This window comes from Vicia villosa, unplaced genomic scaffold (genome assembly GCF_029867415.1).
Source record: "Vicia villosa cultivar HV-30 ecotype Madison, WI unplaced genomic scaffold, Vvil1.0 ctg.000078F_1_1_2_unsc, whole genome shotgun sequence".
Lineage (NCBI taxonomy): Eukaryota > Viridiplantae > Streptophyta > Magnoliopsida > Fabales > Fabaceae > Vicia > Vicia villosa.
Window position 1 is genome coordinate 185,961 of NW_026705003.1, and position 14,917 is coordinate 200,877.

Consider the following 14,917-nt stretch of genomic DNA (forward strand, 5'->3'; position numbering starts at 1 on the left):
CATTTCTACTATGGTATGGTGGTCATTATTTGAACTGTCACCAACTAAGGTGGCACCTCGTGTTTGTACCATCTTGAGGGTGGCGGTCGAGGTAATTTCAAATGTGAATACAAGTGCATCCTGTAACAGCCCGAGCCTTTTGCGCTCCCCGCACTGCTACCTCACGATCTTCTCTATCCCCCTCACTAGTATAGTTTTTTTGCCTTTCGTGGGAATCAAACCCTGTACTCTGGGGTTCAAGTACATGTTCAATCCATTACCACTACCAATTGAGCTAAGGTTCAAGTACATGTTCAATCCATTCCCACTACCAATTGAGCTACTTAGCTCAATTGGTAGTGGGAATGGATTGAACATGTACTTAAACCCTAGGGTACAGGGTTCGATTCCCATGAAAGGAAAAAACTCTACTAGAGAAGGGGTAGAGAAGATTGTGAGGTGTCAGTGCCGGGATTGCCTTGCGAGGGGTCTGGGTTATTATACGTCCTAGGTTAGTTTTACCTGGGCCCCATGAAGGGCGCCAATTGTACTTGCTAAATGTACAATAGTGAGAGAACGAGGACCTACTCACGTAATAACTATGAGGGGTCCTATATTCTTTCTCTTGGAATTTGTGTCTATTTTCTAATCTTGCAGGTTTGGGGTATTTATTGAGACTCCTGGCTTAGCTAAGATCAAATCTCCATAACCACATCATTAAAATGTGGGGTGAATATAGCTTTTTCTCCCTAGATTGTGGGGAGACGTTTTCTCCCTTCCTTCGTGCCCTACTACCATTATATCCTCAGGATGAACGAGGCAGATAATGAGTGTTTGATTTAAATTCCGACAGACGACTAATCACTTCCATCGAACAACCACATCAATTTAAATGCCAAACCCACTTTGAGCGACTAGCCCACTTTCTATCTCCAGCTAAATTTAATCAAAACTATTTTGTTATGAGTCATTATTTATCAATGCCCTAATCACTTATATCATTCCAAGACCTTCTAAAATCACTTTTAATTAGTCAAATATATTTTGATTAAAAATTCACCATTTGATTTCAACTTTAAAATTGATTCTAGTTTTAAAATGAATTGTGGTTAAACTAAAACTTCAACTTAGCATAACTAAGTTTAAATTTGATAAAAATATCTCTGTTTAACAAAAATATTTAATCATAATTTTTTTATGTATAATTAATTTTTAACCAAAATCAAAGACACTTTTAATCAAAATTACTTCATTATCACCATTAAAAAAAAAAACCCACTTTATTCAAATTCTATTTTTATTAAAGAAAGAAGGTACTTATACCAAAAAAGAAATAATAGCTTCTCTGATTCCATTATAGAAAAAGCCACTTTTGGTTTCTCTCTAGGCCATCCTCAACGTGCTATTCATCTTTCCCTAGTTCAATCTCGTGGGCATCATTCTCTCTCTCCCACATAACAATCATTTTTTTAATTTTGCAAATATAATAATAATATAATATATTTCTCACACATCCATTTTAGAGTCTGTTTAACCAGTATTTTTAAAATAATGGTTAAACATTCCTAAAAAAGAAAATATTTTATAAAAATTATAATATTGTAATTTTTATGACATTAAATACACAGATTATTGATATAAATTTACTATTTTAGAGTCTTAATCATTGTCTTTAGGATACTGGTTAGCATTTCCCTCCCTTTTATTCCAACAAAAATAAACAAAAAATTCATTGTTTCAACTTTCAATTATTATTATCAATTATTATTCATAACATTAAAAGCTTAATACATAGATTCTGACACTTCCACTGCTGTCTACCCTCATGCCACAAAAATCCATAACCTTTGCACATTTAGTTTCATCACACATTACATTTTTATATTCTATGCTACAGCCTGTCTCAATTTTTGCATAAACCTTATAGTACTACTCACCATAATCTCAAAACCATGATTTTAATTCAATATTCTATACTCTATAGTTAGTACTAAACTAGTATTATTTATCATAATCAAACAAAGAGTTCAAATTTTGGTAGCTTTGATTAGATATTAATTTCACTGCAAGAATGATTCATTAATATTTGCACAAATGAGGACAAGTTTTCTGAAGCATTTTTGAATTGTACTTGTGATAAAAATAAACATAGATTGAAGTTGAACCAAAGATTCACAAGTGTTTGTTTTTCTCTTTCTTTAAAGCCAATCAAGTTGAATCTTTCTGTCTTTAATAACTCTGAAAAAAATTTATGGCTTTTTCTAAGTGCTTTTTTTAGAAGCTATTTTATTTTTTTTTTCAATGGGGAAGAAAGGAAGTGGTAGTTCATGGTTAACTGCTGTTAAAAGGGCATTCAGATCTCCAACTAAAGATAGTGAGAAGAGAAGTGGTAGAAGAAGAGAAGATTGTGATCAAGAAGAAGATGAAGAAAAGGTACTTCTAGAATTAAGTTCTTTAATTATTGTGTTTATAGTTATGATTATGATTATGATTATGACCCTTTTTCTTGTTTTTGATTTTGGTTTCTTTGACCCTTTTACTTTTACTTTCAAGTTAATGGAATGAAAGGTTGAAAGAATGAAAATTTGAGAAAAAAATTACTTTTTATTTTATTTTGTAGAAGAGAGAAAAAAGAAGATGGATTTTTAGAAAACCTGTTGTGAATCATGAAACTGTGAACAGTAATACTCAACAAAGTACACCAACAAAATTGAAGCATGATGTTGTTGTTGCTACTGCTGCTGCTACAAGTGTGGCTTCTTCCAGAGCAGATCAAGATGAGAAGCATGCTCTTGCTGTGGCTATGGCTACTGCTGAGGCAGCAAGAGCCACTGCTCAAGCTGCTATGGAAGTTGCAAGGTTGACTAAGCCGGCGAATTATGCTAGAGAGCATTGTGCTGCTGTTGTGATACAAACTTCTTTCAGAGGATATTTGGTGAGTTTGTATAATAGATCTAATTTGCATGTGTTGGGTTACGGCGAGTTTGGCCGAATCGTAATGGCACCGTGATTTTGCTGAAGATTTGAAGTGTAGCTTTTGTAAAAGTTACGGTGACACTTGGTGATTATGCCAAAGACACCATCAATAAAAATCAATGGTGAGTTTGTCAGAATCACCGTGTGTTATGGTGATTTTAGTAAAAGGTACACTTTAGATCTTCAACAGAATCACGGTGGCATGGTGAGTTTGGCAGAATCACAACGTCTCATCATGATTTTGCCAAACCAACTTGATTTTGTTAAACTAACTTGATAACAAGTTTATATGAAATGAAATTGAAAAGTACTATTTTTTTTTCTTTGTGTGTGTGATTGAACATTAAAGGCGAGAAGAGCGCTTCGAGCACTAAAGGGATTGGTGAAGTTGCAAGCATTAGTGAGAGGTCACAATGTTAGGAAACAAGCAAAAATGACACTTAGGTGCATGCAAGCTCTTGTTAGAGTGCAAGCAAGAGTTCTTGACCAAAGGGTAAGGTCTACTTCACATGATGGAAGTAGAAAATCAACTTTTAGTGACACTACTAGTGTTTGGGATTCGCGGTATCTTCAAGACATTTCAGACAGAAAATCATTAGTAAGTTATATGTTTCCTTGTGATTGGATTAAACCACCATCATTGCTTGTGTTTATCGGCTTACGTGTTTGGAACTTTCGTGTTGGTTTTGATAGTCGAGAGAAGGAAGTAGTGTTGCAGATGATTGGGATGATCGTCCACACACAGTTGAAGAAGTTAAGGCCATGTTGCAACAGAGGAAGGAACAAGCTATGAAGAGAGAAAAGTCCTTGTCACAAGCTTTTTCACAACAGGTTTTTGTTTTACTCTTTTTTTTTTCCTCATTTTTTCTTGTTTTTGTGAAAGTGCATTTTGGATTGACAATCAATTTGACAAATCACGAGTGTATGTTTGGTTTCATGGTAGGAGCACTTAGAATTGATTCTGGGTGTGTAGAATTGATATTGACATGTTTGGTTGCTCTCGAGTAGAATTTATTCTGCTTTCCAGAATTGATTATTTTTTAAGCTAAATTTCTACCTTTTTGAGTTTAAACATATTTTTTTACATTGAAATAAATTGTTCAGTTCAATTTTGGAAAAAAATTTCACTTTCCCTTCAACTCACTTTTAATAAAAATCAATTTTTTTGCATCGCAAAATCAAACACATGCTTAGATGAGGTAGAATTGATTTTAAGATGTTTGAATAAGCGTTTGTTTCGTTTATGTTTGAACATTCTCAAGTAGAATTGATTCGGCCTCCATCGATTTTAACTTAAGCTAAAATTCTGAGCTTTTGACTATACAATTGTTTTTTCTCTCAAATTTATTATTCAACTTACTTTTACATTTGAATAAAACATGAATCAGAATCACTGAACTTTCAACTTTGTATTAGTCGGATTCAATAAATTTAAAATCAATTTTTGACACCGATGAACCAAACATTGTTTTTCACAGATTTGGAGAAATGGAAGGACATCATCAATTGGAAATGAAGATGAACTTGAAGAGAGACCAAAATGGTTAGACAGATGGATGGCTACAAAACCATGGGAGAATAGAGGAAGAGCTTCAACTGATCAAAGAGATTCTATCAAGACAGTAGAAGTTGACACTTCTCAACCTTATTCATATCTAGGAACAAACTACAGAAGATCACATCCAAATTACCAATACAACCCACACCATCAACCACAAAGACACTCCATTGCTTCACCACTCCATAGAACACACCAAAATGGCTCCCATAACCAATCTGTAACCACTCCGTCTCCGGCAAAGTCAAGACCTATCCAAGTCCGGTCGTCAAGTCCTCGTTGTGTTAGAGAAGATAGAAGCTACCACCACACATCTCAAACACCAAGCTTAAGGTCTAACTACCATTACAATGGAAACTTGTACCAAAATAGTAGTAGGGTTGGAACAAGCAATGGTGTTTCCAATGCTACACCTACATTGCCTAATTACATGCAAGCGACCGAGTCTGCAAAGGCTCGAATTCGCTCGCAAAGTGCGCCGAGGCAAAGGCCATCGACGCCAGAGCGAGATAGATCCGGATCAGTAAAGAAAAGACTTTCTTTCCCTGCTCCGGATCCTTACAATGTAGGAGGAGTTGGTTATGGAAACTATGGACATAGTTTAAGAAGTCCTAGTTTCAAGAGTGTGAATGTAACATCACATTTCGGGTTAGAGCAACATTCTAACTACTCTTCTTGTTGCACCGAGAGTCTCGGTGGCGAGGTTTCGCCTTCTTCAACCGGTGACCTCAGAAGGTGGTTGAGATGAGTCGAGAAGAGTCGAGTCAACTATGACACATTAGGTTATTAGTGACCATTTACTTGTTTTATTTTAACTATTGTGTGATGTTAGTGTTTATTTTAGTATTAACCCTTTTGTTTTCACTCCAAAAGAAAGAAAGTTACCTAAGAGTGAAAGCCTAAAAATCTGATGTGATGTTAGGAGCAAGATGAGAAACATTGATGGTGTTTTGGTCTTTATGATTTGTTTTCCATATTTTTATTAGGATGCCAAGATAATGTGGTGGCCTACATCACTTGGGATGTTGAAACAATTGCCTACATTGCTTGAATGGCCTTAAATGGACTGTCTTGTCAGTTATCACAATAACATGTGTAATATTTTGTAATTTTAAACTATGGTATGGTTGCCTTTAGTTTGTAATGTACTCATTCACCCTTTTAACCCTTTTTTTTAGTACTTGCAAATTTATGAAATAGCTAATTAGTCCATTAAATTAAAAAATTGTATATCGATTTAACTTCTCTACTAAAATACTTGTCTATAGCATTCGGATGAGATGATAAAAGTTTCTTTTTTCAATTCAAATTCGATCTTAAAAATGCAACTTTGTTAATTCTGAGTGAGTTTTGCTGTTTATTATAGTTTACTCTGATTCTGAGTGCGAATTTTGCTGTCTATTATAGTTTTATCTAAAAGAAGAATTAGTTTTAAAAGTTAATGCCAAGATATTTAATTCATAAAAATTCTTTTGCTTTTAAAATTGTGGAGCTAAATTTATAAACAGAGCTAAATTGACCTATTTGCTCAATATAAGATAATAAATTGTTATTTTGTAAATTTGAGGATTAAATTGATACAATTGCAAGGAATAAAGTGTTGTTATTAATGGATATATTACCCACCTGTTTCTATCAAGAGTAATATAGTTATGGATATCCTTTAAAATATGCAGACACTAAAGTTTAAAGCCTAGGTCATGTCATATTCTTGGACTTTTTTAACCCTACATGAATACTTGAGGTGACAGAAGAAGATGCTGAAGGAAACAGACATACAAGTATAATATGTTCTAATGAAAAAGGGTAAAAAAGAAATCTAAGAATTTTGCTAATTCCCTATATTTGAAAGTGACTAAAATGTGAAAAGTAAAACTAGTGCTATTCTTTTGAGATGTAATTAGTTATGTACATAATTGAACTTTCCTCCATGTGGAAAAAAAAAATCAACACATTTACTTTTGTGCATTTTTTTTTTTTTAGAATTCCTAAAGTATAAATTTGTGTTCATGCAGTCAGATGTCTTTGTACAACTACCAACTAAATTGAAATAATCAAATTTTTAATCACATAAATCAATTCATTGTCGCTTTATTAAAATTATTTTAATGTTTAATTTAATATTAATCAAAATCAGTCTAACATAAATTAATAAATTTAAAATCATTTTTTTATGTTAAAGAATCAATTTACTCAAGAAAATCATATGGTCAGGTGTTTTCTACATGATCTGCAACAACCAAAATAGGTAAAAGTACAATACCAATGAGCATTTAATGTGAAGATATTACAAACGTGGCTTACATTCACACAATCATTCATATGTACATAAACTACATTGAACTCCTACGTGGTTGCTTTGCTTCTATCAGCAACCTTAGCTTAGTTGAGTCATAAAACAATGTTCTAAGAGGTGTGAAAAAGTATCATTGAACCGTTACAATGATTCTAACTTGACAGCTTTTTTTTTTGTTTGTTTCCTTCACTGAAATTCATAATTAGAGGTTTTGTGGATCTATGAGCTGTTTAAGGGTCCCATTTCACTCAATGCCAACAATCACTAGGCTATAGTACTATACTAGAAAGAAGGAACTTCTAATCTATATCCTTAAATTTAAATCAACATTTTATCTTTAGGTAATTAGTGTAATTAGTGGTTAATACATTTTTATATTTAGTAAACACTTTCACTTTTTGTCTTTATAATAGTTGTTAGTTTTACTAGTCTGAAAAAATTGTTACAGAAGAAATTATTAGCTAAAGTCGCAGACTATATTGTTTTTCTTTTAAAACGTTTTTGCGGCATTATTTAATTTTGTGGAAAGCAGTTCACTCAACCTTGTCACGTTTAAGATAAAACAATTCAATTCAATTTTATACGATTATTAATTACACGATAGATAATTGGACTAGAAATACACCTTTTTGATAATATAAAGACCATTCAAATATGATATAAATATCATTCATAGTATTTGTTATAAAGACCATTCTAAATTCTTAAAAAACAAAATCATTAGTAATAATTTCTAAAACGAAAAAAAAATTCAAATAATAATCCAAAAATATTTAATAATGGTCATTTGACCACTCAAAATGATTTCTCAAACACTACTATAAAAGTTAGATACAATAACATTCAAGTTACCACGGTCCTTTGAAAGATTGTGGTGACATCACTAAACTCAAATTCCAATATTTTTTTTAAAGTTTTTTAATTAAAATTGTTAACATATTACCACGGATGGTTAGACCAACCATGGTGATATCTTTAACCTTTCATGAGTTTGAATCTCAAGGCCAACAAATTTGTGAATTCTTCAATATTTTAGTTGCGCCTTTTATTTTGATTTATTTTTAAATAAAAAATAAAAAAGATTTATTTTTGTGATATATTTTTTATTTTTTTAATTTTTAAATGCTTAAAGACTAGATTTTTTTTTAAAATATAATTTTATTAAGTAAACCATACATCACCATAGTTGGTTTAGATGACCATGTTGGAATAATTTGTTCAGTTAAAAGAAACATAACTAGCGTGTCACTTAAGTAACCTTATTTTCATTTCCATTTGCGAAACTATATTTCAACCCTAACATTCAACATTAAGAAAAGAAACAACATCATTTTTAATCAATGTCATCTTCATTTTCGTCGTTCATTAACGAAACGAGACGGAATCAAACTCTATTCAACCAACGTCATCTTCATCTTCACCGTTCAACCGAATCACGTTCTTGGCTTACGTACCGTCGAGGAGGAAGATGACACCAAATTCATCGTTCATGGCTTAACAATCGTCGAGGAGGAAGTCGAAGAATCTGACAACATTTACTTAGCTTTTTAACTTATTCATCACGTTTCTGGTACATAAACCTTTTCCCCCATGCATCTAGAGTAAACTTTAGTTGCCATTGTGTTGATGTTATGTTTTTGTGTTGATGTTGAATATTTTATGTTTATATTGTTGATATTGAATATTGGTTGTTGTTGTTGTTGCTGTTGAATGGCTGATGGTACTTATTCATCGCTTTTTAAGAGTTACGTTGCGTTCTTTTTTCTTTTTTGGTTTATGACCACCGGTATAGTCCGGTTCGGGGGTCAGTTCTGGCATCAAGTGGTTCCAGCCCCCTCCAGATCACAGTTGCGGGGGATCGAACCGTGGTTCTCCCTACCAAGTTCAGCGCCAATCACCACTGAACCAACTAACAATTGGTTGCAGTCTTTGAACGTAGCAAAGTCAGTATATTGATAGATGATTGGAAATATGCACCTAAGGATGTGAAAGAGAGCATATGGAAAGAAATTATGGTATTAATTTTAATTTTTATTGATTTGATATTACTTTCTATAATTACTATTACATATTTATTGATGTAACTGTAGTTGACGTTTGAGTTTTTCGATGATGATAAGTTGAAAAAAGTGGATCATATGCTGGTACATATTGGAGGGGCTTTAAGTCATGACTCACGCGTGACTACATTAGGGAGCTTAAGCCTGATCTAGAGCACTTATGGGTGAGATATAATTTTCTTGACAAGAAGGTTTGGAAAAAGTTTGTGAAGTCTCGTAGTTCTAAGGAGTTCCTGGTTAGTACTAATTTTATTTTCTGATAATTTATGCTTATAAGCTTTATAGATACAACCATGCAAGTTAATATTTTTCATATGTTTATAACAGGTTAAACTTCAAGCAGGAAAGCTGAACAAGGCAAAAGACAAATACTCCATAGATTGTCTCGTGGGAGATACAAAAAACTTGAGACAACAATTATTAATGAAAAAGACAACAACTAGGAGATGAGTACTCCATGAGTAGTGATTGTAACCTATCTCTACCATCACAACATGAGAAGTGGAAAAGGAATCGACAAAGACTAAATGGAGAGTACACTTCAGATGCCTCAAAAGCAGTCGTTGAGAAATTGTAAGTAGGATTTGTTGTGTATGTTTTGTTTTATTTAATTCGCTTTTGTAATCAACAATATATATCTTATCATGTTGTGTAGGATTCGTTGGTTGTGTCGGCCCGTGAAGGTTATTTTGTTCCAGAACCAAGACATAATATATTAGTAGAAGTAATCATAACATATGAGCATGGTAGGCGTGTCTATAGTGTTAGAGATGGCACCAGTCTGAGATTGGGGTTTGGTACATCGAGAAAAAGCACTGGACAGAGGCAAAAATAAACGATTGAAGAGTTTAAGAAGAGCTTGGAAATCAAAAATAAAGAATTTGAAGATGCGTTGGTAGAGGAGCGAAAAAATTTCAAGAAAGACATGGAAGATATGAAAGTTATATGTGGCATGTAATAATATTGTGATATCTGAAATGTATGATATATATTGTGTTGATTCTATTTGTGTTTCTGTTATTTTTAAGATGTAAAGAATCAGTGAAACCGTCCAATAGTGTACACATGAATATAATAATGATCAATTTCCTGAAATAACTGTTGTACATGGTGCAAGTACAAAAGGAAGTTATTCAACTGCCTCTACCGATAATGAGATTATGAGTTATCGACTCCTTTTGAAGAATCAATAACCAAAATGTTATATCATTCTATGGACAAAAAAGATCTAATTCCTCTTGAGCCTGAACATGATCGAGAGTTAGAGTGCTTCTATGTCGATCCTAATGATTTAAAGGATTTGGTCATTGAAAATTAGTGATTGGACGTAGAGATACTTGAGTTTGGTGCATGTAAGTATAGAATTGAATATCTCATTATGGTACATTCACCGTTTGGTATAAAAACTAATTTCTCGCTTAATTTTTGAATTTTGTTTAACCATTTAGGTACATTCACCGTGTTTGTATAGAATTAAATAAATCAAATATTTTTGGATTCTTGGATCCAGTTAGTATTCGATTTACAAGTAATACTCCAAAAAAAATTGAAACATACTTAATTAACATCACGGGTGGATGGGAGAAAAGACTGTTACTTAGCACCATTTCTCCATGCTTGAGTAATTTTAAAATTTTGGTTTCTCTATTATAGTTAGTTTCTATGTTTGACCAAATACTAATTATATATGCTTGTATTCATTCAATGAACATTTTCAATTGATCATCATATCTCTTCGGACGAATATGGTAACTATATCGTGTTCCTTACACAATCCACTTAAACTTAAGATGAAACAAATTATTACTAAGTTTATGTTTGTGAGACTTTTAGTAATATTTTTTTATAATTTTTTAATTAGTTTAGCGTGTAATATTTTTAAATCATTTTCAATGTACAGGGTTGTGGAGTGACATTATATTATGAACAAGTCTAGAAAAAAGTTCACATTTTATACACCCACGGTAAGTGGATTACTTGTGACATTCATTTATATATATATATATATATATATATATATATATATATATATATATATATATATATATATATATATATATATATATATATATATATATATATATATAGTAACATACATGTGTGGTTATATATGTCTGAAATGTTTAAATTTGTAGACGAGGAGACAAGAAGAGGGATATGAATATGAGTATTATTTAATGAAACACATGTTAAACATTGTCTCTGTTGACATTAAAGATTCTTGGGATTAGGAATATATTATGTCATGAAATGTTTACAATAACATATTAATATTTAATTTGCTATTATATTTTAAAACATGAGATATTCAATTTTCTTCACTTTTTATGTAGACGTTTAACGACAAGACACCTTTCAATGCGCTACTTGAAAAGAGTGCTAATATATGACTTTGGCTTTGATGTTTGTAAATATATGATTTTGGTTTTGATATTTGTAATATATGACAAGGGTAAATATATGTTTGTAAATAATATTTTTGGCTTTGATGTAAAAAATATTTAGGTTTGTAATATATGTATAAAATACAGGTACACAAAAATACAAGTTTGTAATATATGAAAAAATAAAATAAAATTAAAAAAATAGAGTACTTCACCATGGTTGTTTATTATAACCGGTATGATAGGTAGCATGCCAAATATTATATACTACTCATGATCTTTATATATTGCATAACAATTGCTTACTATAACTGTTGTGATAGGTAATGCGCTACCTAGTTTATCACAACGATCACATGAACGTGATGGAAAACAACATACTTACATTCATACCCTACCTCATAACAGTCGGTCAACCGTGATGGTATCCCTTTTCTAACCGTTGTGAAAGGGGTTTTCCATAGTAGTGAAACAAAGAGAAATTTAAATCACTCTCTAAAGAGAATAAAAAATAATACTTGATAATTTCTCAACTCAAACGAAGTGAAATTAGAACAATTATTTAAAGAGAGTTCAAGAAAATACTAGGAAATTTCAGCGAGTAGAAAGAAATAGGGAGAAGTTGACGCTTCGACAATTTGAAAGACGTAGAGTTATGAGGGTGAGGAAGGAATAACTCAATAGAGGTTTTTGGTGTGTTTTGAAATTAAACATGTGAATTTCTTATATAATGAAGTAAGTTAGTCAATGTATCTAATCTAAGCAATGTGTGACTAAGGAATTTTTTCAATTAACACACAAACACGCTTTTTTTCTAACAATGTTGGACTTGAGGAAAATTTTCAAATTCATCTCCCTATTAGAATATTGACATGTTGCAACAATCCTCACTATCATTTAAAAAAGTGTTTGAGAAGTAACATCAAACATTTCTAAGATTGTGCATTAACAGAGATGTCTACGACTTGAAGCTTTGTGTATCAAGTAGAATTTTGATTAAACAAGAGTGACACGGATTTATTAAACTGTCTCAAGCATCAAATTTGCACACAAACTTTTCGTAAGGTGTATTCTAATAAGCCCATTAATGGCCATGTACGTCTATCCTAGTTTAGTGAAGGCTCTAGGAATTCTGACTCGAAGCTCCATAGGAATCGAGCTAAATTCAACAATCACATAGGTGTATATATCAAGATTAATCATGTAGATAGGTACTCCCTCATATAGAGTATAGATCTCATTAAGATTTTCTATTAACTTATCCTCTTATCGCTCTAGGATTCATGTTTCTCTTATTTATACTAGCACGATCACCTCATATTACTCATAACTTGTTATTATCCATTGAACCTATTTCTTGAGATCTTCAATCTATTAGTCCAAGTTACTAACATGAGAAACTCATTTCTTTATAGGAGTTATTTTCATCTTCTTGGATTTATTATTGACTTTCTCTCTAGCTAATCCTTTCGTCAAAGGATCTTCTAAATTTTCACCAGCGTGTACATGATTAACTCTTACAACTGCTTTACAGATACAGTCTCTAATAGTGACGTCCTTCCTTCTTATTTGACATATCTTACCATCATACTAACAATTACCAATTTTTGCAATAGCGGCGATGCTATCACAGTGAATTAACACACCTGGCATAGGTTTTCCCACAAGGGAGTTTCAACTAGCAAGCATTTTAACCAACTTGCTTCTTCTCTAGCAGTTGCTAATGCTATCATTCAGACTCTATTGTGGAGTGAGCCAATATAGTCCATTTGTTTGATTTCCAAGATACAGCTCTTCCAACTATACTGAATATATAGCCAATAGTTACTTAAGAATCATCTGATAAGGTGTTCCAATCTGCATGACTGTATCTTTCAAGTATAGTAGGAAATCTTTAATAATGTAAACCTAGATTCATGGTCCTCTTAAGGTATTACATGAATATCGTAATGTATTTCCAATGCTCAGTGCTTGGTCTACCTATAAACCTGCACAACAATCATACGATATATGTAATGTCGGGTCTAGTACAATTAGTGGCATACCTAAGATTTCCAATGAGGCTCGCATACTAATTTTGTCTAACAATATCACTAGTGTTCTTAAATTGGTTTAAACTTTAGATCGTACATTGTGCAAGCAGGTTTACATTCATAGTAATTATACTTTTTAAGATCTTCTCCATATAATGAGACTGATCCAAAGAAATTCCTTGTTTGGATGTATCGATCTTGATACCCATAATCACATTGGCTTATCTAAGGTCTTTCATATTAAAGTTGTTTCACAACAATGATTTCACACTATTAATGACATGAAGATTTGATCCAAATAAGAGTAAGTCATCTATATAGAGACATATGATAATGCAGATGTCATTTTCAGATTTGAAATCAACACATTTGTCACTTTCATTCACTTTGTATCCATTTTATAGCATTAAATTATCAAACTTTTCATGTCATTTCTTCAGAGCTTGTTTTAGACCATACTAAGACTTATCTAACTTACATACTTTATTTCCATGTCAATGAATCACAAACCCTTTGGTTGGTCCATATAGACTTCTTCTTCTAAGTCACCATTTAAAAAAGTGGTTTTAACATCCATTTTGTGTACTATTAAGTTATAAATAGCAACAAATGAAATCAATACCCTAATGGATCTAATTCTAGTGATTGGAAAAAAGTATCGAAGAAATCCACATTTTCTCTTTGCCTAAAAACTTTGGCTACAAGGGGAGCCTTGTACTTATCAACTGTTTCATCAGGTTTTAGTTTCTTTTTTAAAAACCCATTAACAGCCGATTGGTTTGGAATTACGAGGTAAGTCTACTAAGTGTCAGATTCTGTTAGATTTTAGAGATTATATCTCATCGTTAATAGCTTCTTGTCACAAATCTGCATCTAGATATGACAGGAATTCTTGATGATTTGTTGGATCTTCTTCTATTTTATATGCCGCATAATGAGGCATATATTATTTTGAAACTCTTACTCTTTTACTTTGTCAAAGTTTTTTCCACTTTGTTGTTTCTTTCGGTGTTACTTATCACAAGAACATGATTTGATTCAGTGCCCCTACTATTTCTCGATTGGAAAGGAAATTTGTCTTCATAGAATTTAACATTATTTCATTCTATGATCAGTTTAGCATTTAGGTCATAACATCTATATGCCTTAATGTTTGTTTCACAACCACTGAATACACATTCATAGGCTATAGCAAGTTTAACACGCATTAGATCTGAAATTCCAACATAGGCTATAAAGCTCCAAGTTCCAAAATTTACCCTCACTAGTGAGATGCAACACCAAAATTCAACATAATAGCAACAACTAGTTCAGTAAGAGCTCTACTATTTCTTTCTGCTTTACAATTCATCTAAGGAGAATATGGTAAAGTAATTTCATGTACAATTCCATGTTTTTTAAATAATTCATTAAATAAACTGGAATCATATTCAGTTCCCCTATCACTACGAGGTGTCTAAATCTTTTTACTAAATTGATTTTCATTTTTTCACATAATTCTTAAACATATTAAGCCTTTCACTTACATTCTTACTAAATTAATTTCAATTTTATTAATAAAAAACTTAAATATATAAATTTCATTCATAAAAATATTGTTCTTAGAGATTGTGTAAAAATCTAGCTCAATA

General features: G+C 32.0%; 1 protein-coding gene across 2 annotated transcripts; it reads left to right on the plus strand.

The window, feature by feature from the left end:
* The first annotated feature begins 1,782 nt into the window (after nucleotides 1-1,782).
* LOC131623795 (protein IQ-DOMAIN 17-like) lies at nucleotides 1,783-5,657 on the plus strand. 2 transcript variants are annotated; one of them, XM_058894808.1, is made up of 5 exons: nucleotides 1,783-2,412; nucleotides 2,603-2,914; nucleotides 3,305-3,553; nucleotides 3,649-3,786; nucleotides 4,434-5,657. In XM_058894808.1, the coding sequence occupies exons 1-5, from the start codon at nucleotides 2,281-2,283 to the stop codon at nucleotides 5,259-5,261; spliced, it is 1,659 nt and encodes a 552-aa protein (XP_058750791.1). In that variant the 5' UTR covers nucleotides 1,783-2,280; the 3' UTR covers nucleotides 5,262-5,657. The 2 variants fall into 2 exon arrangements, with proteins under 2 accessions (XP_058750791.1, XP_058750790.1); XM_058894807.1 differs by having other exon boundaries at nucleotides 1,784-2,412; nucleotides 2,600-2,914.
* Nucleotides 5,658-14,917: the final 9,260 nt, after the last annotated feature.

Excerpts from the sequence above, each read along its gene's own strand:
- LOC131623795 (XM_058894807.1), top strand. The coding sequence starts at position 2,281 with ATGGGGAAGAAAGGAAGTGGTAGTTCATGGTTAACTGCTGTTAAAAGG. Across the intron at positions 2,915-3,304 it reads CTTCTTTCAGAGGATATTTG|GCGAGAAGAGCGCTTCGAGC; the intron begins GTGAGTTTGTAT and ends TGAACATTAAAG. Across the intron at positions 3,554-3,648 it reads TTTCAGACAGAAAATCATTA|TCGAGAGAAGGAAGTAGTGT; the intron begins GTAAGTTATATG and ends TGGTTTTGATAG.